Here is a 6,838-nt window from a genome sequence, read left to right on the forward strand (position 1 = left end):
ACAATTAATATAAATAATGTTATGAAACGATTTAAATTTTTAATTTTACTGCCATCACGCGAGCCAACTTCAAAATATTTAAATTCCATAGCACCCGGAAAATAGTCTATCGATATCGAAAAAGTGTAATCGAGTGTATTTTTTCTTTACCGAAAACAAATCAAAATTTTCATAACAATGTCGAAGTCTGGATAAATTTTAGAATTTAGAATATAAAATTTAAAGCACATGTACACCCAAAAAGCCAAAGGACAACGAGCATAAAGCGCCCGCATAGTCGGCCAAATCATTGCATAAAGCTGTTTTGTTTGCTCTTGGTCCCCTCCTCCTTCGGGGCTGCTGCACTCGTTCCGCTGTGATCTGTGAATTTTGAATGAACTGAGATGGGTCTGCTAATGCAAGTGTTCCAATGGGAGAGACGGTGGCATCTACTCCAGAGATGCGACATATTACTGAAGCGCGGCATCAAGAAGAATGCGGCATATCCAACCAAGTGAGTCCTTGCTTCGTGGGGGAGGCAGACCAAAGGCCAGCCCTTTGTGGGTTGTCTCTCCCACCAAAAAATCATTATTGCATAATCCAAATCGTTTTGCAGGCTTGCGGAAGTGGGACGGCTGGTGGAGGCCAAGGACGATAAATACGAGACCGGACAGGTCTTTCTGCATCGCATCTTTGGCTATCGTGGCGTGATACTCTTTCCATGGACAGCCCGCGTCTACGACCGTGATCTGCACAATCCCAGCAAGATCAATGCATCGACAACAGCGACAGCCACAGCGTCGGCCACTCCGCCCCAAGAACAACGAACCAAAGATTCTTCGCTCAGAGCTAAGCCAACATCAGCAACGTCGTCGCCATCGCTTCAGCCAGTCGATGTTGCCTGGACGGGGCCACAGACCGCTAGCAGCCGTACCGAAAGTACCACCAGCTTGGGTACCGCCAAGACAACGACCCACACTCAGGTGGACACCAAAGAGGTGCGGGGCAAAGTGCAAACCTTCTATCAGGTGCTCATCGACACAAGGGATTGCCCGCACATCGTAAGAATTGAATGAATTAAGCCTCGACATTCTTAATTTCATATATGAATTATCTTTGTAGCGTGCGCAAACAGAAGCTGTAACCTTTCTGGGGAATCAGGACTCCAATCGCAGCTTGTATGCCATACCCGGCTTGGACTATGTGGCGCACGAGGACATCATGCCCTATAGCTCCACCGAAAAGCAGCCCCTGCAGCATGAGCTCTTCGACAAGTTCCTGGTGCCTGCCCCGGAATCGGATCCGCCGTTTGTGGGACAGGAAACCCTGAAGGCCTGGCAGGAGAAGAACCATCCCTGGCTGGACATGAGCGATGTGCACAAGGAGACTACGGAGAATGTACGAATCACCGTGATTCCCTTCTATATGGGCTGCAGGGAGACGCCAGCCAGCTCCGTCTATTGGGTAACGTCAATTAAGTAGATTGTGGTCCAATCTTTAATCCTTATCCCTCTCTTTAGTGGCGCTACTGCATCCGTCTGGAGAACTTGGGAGAGTTGAGCGTGCAGTTGCGCGAACGTCATTGGCGCATCTTCTCCCTGTCGGGCACTCTGGAGACGGTGCGTGGCCGCGGCGTGGTGGGGCAGGAGCCCATACTCAGCCCGCGTCTGCCTGCTTTCCAGTACAGCAGTCATGTCAGCCTGCAGGCGCCCAGTGGGCATATGTGGGGCACCTTCCGTCTGGAGCGTGAGGATGGCTACTCCTTTGACTGCAAGATTCCGCCATTCTCGCTGGAAAGCAAGCCGGATGACATCAGTCCACCCGCCTCAAGTACGCCCACCGGCACGGGACATCCCGAGGATTACGACAAAAAGCGCGACGATACCGACTAATTAACGGGGCGTGGCAGCGCCCACAAATGTTGTTGAGCCGTAGTTAAATGACTTTAAAGACACAATCTTATTTTGACGCCCATTCAGAAAGTACATGTGGATAGTGCAAATTATATTAATCAACAAAGAGGCAATAATGCAGAACATCAGCCCAAGTCTCCTTTTAGCCTAAACGCACATTCTTCGTCTCCACCTGAAGGCCAAAGTCGAAGGGCCTGCGATTGTCGTGGATATCGAAGAGACTTTGCAGCGCATCCAGTGCCGCCGTCTCTGTTGCTGTTGGCACATCCTCGCCGAAGCCCTTGCCCAGCAGCTGGCGATTTGCGTAGATGCCCACGTGATAGGCAGCCAGAACTGTGTTCTTGCCACAGTCCCCCAGCAGACGGGGCTCCACCTCTCCCAGTTTACGCTGCTGGCAGATCTCGTCGAGCAATTGCAGTGGCTGCCTGGGTGTCCACAGATCCAGCAAGTCTTTCTGGTTCAGTTGCGTGCAAATAAAGTCTCTGACGAACAGGAAGGCTCGCTCTACGCCACTGGAATCTGCCAGAGCTCCAATCACCGCCTGAAGCGATTCGGACAGACTCTCCTGGGAAGGCGGGTATTCTGTGGTGAAGATGAGATCTTTGGTTCCCAGATGCAACGACACATGGGCCAAAGTCTCTGTGCTCAGCAAATAGCTGGCAATGGCATCCTGTCCCTGCTTTGGAACTTTTGGCAATGACTGTTTCAGAAAGGCCTCCACATAGGCCCTGGCAATGTGGCCACCCTTCTTGGCCAGCTGCTGGTTATCGGCTATTTTTAGGTCCACTTCTTCAATGCCAAGTTTTCGCTGCTTCTCCTCCTCCTGGTGCGCATACGACCGCTGTGTGAATGCCTCCTGCAGCAGCGGCAGCTCAAAGTTTTCTCCCAGGCGTTTTCCAAAGGCAAACAGCTCCGAACGGTAGTTCCACTCCACAAAGCCGGCGCGTGGCTCCGGCTTCTGGGGTCCTTGTTTCTGTTGGCGATGGGCGAGCTCACGTAACGTCGGCGCAACCCAGCGCTTAATGTGACGGCGTGCTTGCACTGTCAAAATAAACATGATTACTGTATAAGATCGCTCCTATCGAATAGACATACCTGTGCGCACACTATTCAGGGGCCTGGCAAGCACCAGTACACCGGCTACACCTCGAAAAAAGGACATTTTTAAGGAAAAATAAACAATTAATTAACAGCAGTGTGACCGCGGAATTATCGATAAAACATACCCTTAAAAAATACCGAAAGAAACCTTTTTATTCGAATAATATACCGTATATCCTATAACACTTTCCTCGAATTTCTTTTCCACCCTGGTGACCGATTAAATATACCGTCCGACCCTTAGAAATATACTTTCCAACAGCGTTTTCCAACACTTTCCAACATGTAAAAGACGCCATGTCCAAATGCCTGTGTGTGTTTGTTTGTGTATGCGGCATGAAAAATTCTGGTCTGGTCTGAAAATTGGCAAATTGAACCATAAATAAGAAAAAAACAGGACTTGCAGACTTTCCAAGTAAACTCAAGATGGCTCTGCAGACATACGGTGATAAGCCGGTGGCGTTCCAACTGGAGGAGGGAGGTGAATACTACTATGTGGGCTCCGAAGTGGGTAACTACATGCGACACTTCCGCGGCATTCTCTACAAGAAGTATCCGGGTATGACGCGCATTGTCCTGTCCAATGAGGAGCGCAAGCGTCTGGCCGACTCTGGCCTTAGCTCACACATTTTGGCCAGTTCCGTCTCGTTGCTGCGGGCCGTCGAAGTGGATGACATTATGGCTGGCAACGACGAAAAGTAAGTTGGCGGAGCCCATCCAGACAGAATCTGAGACTACTATAATGCTTGCTCGTTTCAGATACCGTGCCGTCTCGGTAAACACCTCCGACACGCCTGTGCCGCGTGAGAGTAAGTCCAAGAAGCAGCCGCAGTATGTGCCCACGATGCCCAACTCGAGTCACTTGGATGCCGTGCCGCAGGCCACGCCCATCAACCGGAATCGAGTGCACACCAAGAAGGTGCGCACATTCCCCATGTGCTTTGACGACACTGACCCGACGGCGAGCCTGGAGAATGCTGCACAGAAGGAATGCCTGGTGCCCATCCGCCTGGACATGGAGCTGGAGGGACAGAAGCTGCGCGACACCTTCACCTGGAACAAGAACGAGAGCATGATCACGCCCGAGCAGTTTGCCGAAGTACTCTGTGATGATCTGGACCTGAATCCCCTGCCCTTTGTGCCGGCCATCGCACAGGCCATCCGACAGCAGATCGAGGCCTTCCCCAACGATCCGCCCATTCTGGAGGAGAGCTGTGACCAGCGTGTCATAGTCAAACTCAACATACACGTGGGCAACACCTCGCTTGTCGACCAGGTCGAGTGGGACATGTCCGAGAAGAACAACAATCCGGAGGAATTTGCCATCAAGCTGTGCGCCGAACTGGGATTGGGTGGAGAGTTCGTGACGGCCATAGCTTATAGTATACGTGGCCAGCTATCGTGGCACTGTCGCACATACGCCTTCAGCGAGGCACCCCTGTCCACCATCGATGTGCCATTCCGGAATCCCAGCGATGCGGATGCGTGGGCCCCATTCCTAGAGACGCTAACCGATGCCGAGATGGAGAAGAAGATACGAGATCAGGACAGGAATACGCGTCGTATGCGACGACTGGCCAACACCACAACCGGTTGGTGATTGATTATCCACGAGCAAATCCTAAACTTAATATTATAATTAACTGCGGCAATCCCCGAACTCAAATACACGTGTGTCTGTCGATTTTAAAATCTACTTGGTAGTCTGTTAAGTTATTACTGTGGTTGTTCTGGACTTATTCGGCATCCTTAGACTAGCACATAAGTAAGTTAATTCAACTCTCCGCTGAATCAGGCTTGTCCTGATCCTGATCTCCATCGTAGAACTCATTCTTTGCCTCCACACTTTTGTCATCATCGGTTTGAGATATCCGTACGTCGGGATCCGTTTCCTCCTTGTTGCGCAGCTCCTCGATATCCATATCGGGCGGCGTCTGCACCATCTGTACGCTAGGCGAGTGCTGGCACATTTTCAGGTTCTCATAGACATGCTTCACAATCATCTCCAAATACTGTTTCGAATTTGCGTTGTCCTGCCGCGAGTTAATCTCTGGATGTAGGGTGAAGTCTGGCCCGAAGAACTCGTAGTACTCCGTGACGGGCAGGTCGTTGTCAATGTCCTGATCCACCAGCAGCGAGGTCTCGTGCGTCCAGCAGCGTGCCACGTTGCGTAGCGTATAGCCACCGCCTCCCACCACCAAGGTGGGCACATTCAGTTCCTTCACAAACTTCACGCACTCGCCATGGCCGCGTGTGCTCAGCGAGAAGCAGCCCAGCCGATCACCCGCCAGTGAATCTGCGCCGCACTGCAGCACGATTGCCGTGGGCCGATAGAAGTCCATGATGGCTGAGATGATAGGCTTGAAGACCTGGAAGTAGCTCTGATCATCAATGCCCTCCTTGAGCGGTACATTCACGCTGTAGTATCGACCAGACTCCGCTCCCAGCTCATACATGTCGCCCGTGCCGGGAAAGAAGTAGTTCCCATACTTGTGGAACGACGCAGTCATCACCCGATCCGTAAGATAAAATGCCTCCTGCACTCCATCGCCATGGTGCACGTCGATGTCTATGTACAGCACACGCGGATGGTACTTCAGCAGCTCCAGAATGCCAATCACGATGTCGTTTACATAGCAGAAGCCCGATGCCTCAAACTTTTTGGCATGGTGTAGGCCGCCCGACCAGTTGATGCAGATGTCGCTATGATTGTGATTCAGCTTCTGGGCACCCTCCAGCGATGCGCCCGTGTACATGGCGCAAAAGTCAAAGAGGCCATCGAACACGGGGCAATCCTCGCCCACACTGAAATGCGCCAGGTACTTGGTATAGGCGACAGCTAAAAGAGAAAACATAGCATTCATATTTGTTAGCTTTTAGGGGATTTTTATGCTTACAATTGCACTGAATGTTTTGCGGTGTGACTTGCTGCAGGTAAGCTATGTACTCGTCGCTGTGAAACCTGAGCATGTCCTGTGCGCTGGCTCTGCAAAGGGAGGGAGAGAATTAGTCTTAGACAAGCATCGCTTTATCGTTTGTTTTACTCACTTGTACGGCCTGTAGATCTTCATTTTTTTGTCAAGGCCATAGTTCATGACCAGACTATGGGTCACAGCTAGACGCTGCGGCTTCATCGGATGTCCCGCGCCATAATGAAAGTTACCCACATCGGCGTTGTAGAAGTAGGATACCCTTCTATCTGTCATCACTTGGGTTCTGGGGACGCTGCTGCTAATGCTGCTTTGCGGGGTGTGCTAACTACTAATCGTAATCCAGGTCGACGCCGGGTAGCAGGTACGTTTTTGCATATAAAATTAAAACCAAAACAGCCACGATTAACAAGAGTCGTCGCGTGGTGTCGTATTCGCCCAACAGCATGCCGCCTTCACTTAACTACTAAAAAGATTCGATCTTAAACTGAAATAACTAATTAACGCGGCAAAAAACACGCTAGTAAATGACTTGTTAAAACGAAAACAACTTTGTGTTTAGTGTGACCGCGGATAAATATACCTTCTCATTTTAAAAATATACCGTAATCTTAAATCATATTCCTCGATTTTAATGTTCTTTATGATATTACTAGCTAGTTAGGAGCCTCGGCGCTAAACTAATTATTTTATCCGATTTACCAATCAATTTTTCCACAAGATTGGCTAGTTTTTACGACTGCTCTTTATTGGATTGATTGCAAAATTAGCTTCAAGCTGAAAAGGTAAATACCTTTGGATAAGCGCTTAATCGATGTTTTGGTTTTCTTGTTTGCGACGTCATCCTCCGAATGGCCAATGTTTGTCTGTGAACGCTTCCCGGCGAATGGCAACATTGCCAATAAGAAGAAGCAC

At 50.0% G+C, this 6,838-nt stretch overlaps 4 protein-coding genes across 4 annotated transcripts; 2 read left to right on the forward strand and 2 right to left on the reverse strand.

Moving 5' to 3' along the window:
• Window positions 1–157: 157 nt before the first annotated feature.
• On the forward strand, window positions 158–2,020 carry LOC117897918 (polymerase delta-interacting protein 2). Its single transcript, XM_034807002.1, has 4 exons — window positions 158–493; window positions 596–1,040; window positions 1,102–1,443; window positions 1,500–2,020. The coding sequence occupies exons 1-4, from the start codon at window positions 384–386 to the stop codon at window positions 1,869–1,871; spliced, it is 1,269 nt and encodes a 422-aa protein (XP_034662893.1). The 5' UTR covers window positions 158–383; the 3' UTR covers window positions 1,872–2,020.
• On the reverse strand, window positions 1,920–3,101 carry LOC117897920 (39S ribosomal protein L44, mitochondrial). The gene is made up of 2 exons (XM_034807004.1): window positions 2,988–3,101; window positions 1,920–2,933 (listed from the first exon to the last, which is right to left on the reverse strand). Exons 1-2 carry the CDS (start codon window positions 3,052–3,054, stop codon window positions 2,035–2,037), a joined length of 966 nt encoding a protein of 321 aa, XP_034662895.1. The 5' UTR covers window positions 3,055–3,101; the 3' UTR covers window positions 1,920–2,034.
• A 190-nt stretch (window positions 3,102–3,291) lies between these two features.
• Window positions 3,292–4,689, forward strand: LOC117897919 (SWI/SNF-related matrix-associated actin-dependent regulator of chromatin subfamily B member 1). The gene is made up of 2 exons (XM_034807003.1): window positions 3,292–3,691; window positions 3,753–4,689. Exons 1-2 carry the CDS (start codon window positions 3,420–3,422, stop codon window positions 4,591–4,593), a joined length of 1,113 nt encoding a protein of 370 aa, XP_034662894.1. The 5' UTR covers window positions 3,292–3,419; the 3' UTR covers window positions 4,594–4,689.
• On the reverse strand, window positions 4,672–6,199 carry LOC117897917 (histone deacetylase 3). Its single transcript, XM_034807001.1, has 3 exons — window positions 6,042–6,199; window positions 5,891–5,979; window positions 4,672–5,832 (listed from the first exon to the last, which is right to left on the reverse strand). Exons 1-3 carry the CDS (start codon window positions 6,197–6,199, stop codon window positions 4,769–4,771), a joined length of 1,311 nt encoding a protein of 436 aa, XP_034662892.1. The 3' UTR covers window positions 4,672–4,768.
• Window positions 6,200–6,838: the final 639 nt, after the last annotated feature.

Source organism: Drosophila subobscura, chromosome O, assembly GCF_008121235.1.
Source record: "Drosophila subobscura isolate 14011-0131.10 chromosome O, UCBerk_Dsub_1.0, whole genome shotgun sequence".
NCBI lineage: Eukaryota > Metazoa > Arthropoda > Insecta > Diptera > Drosophilidae > Drosophila > Drosophila subobscura.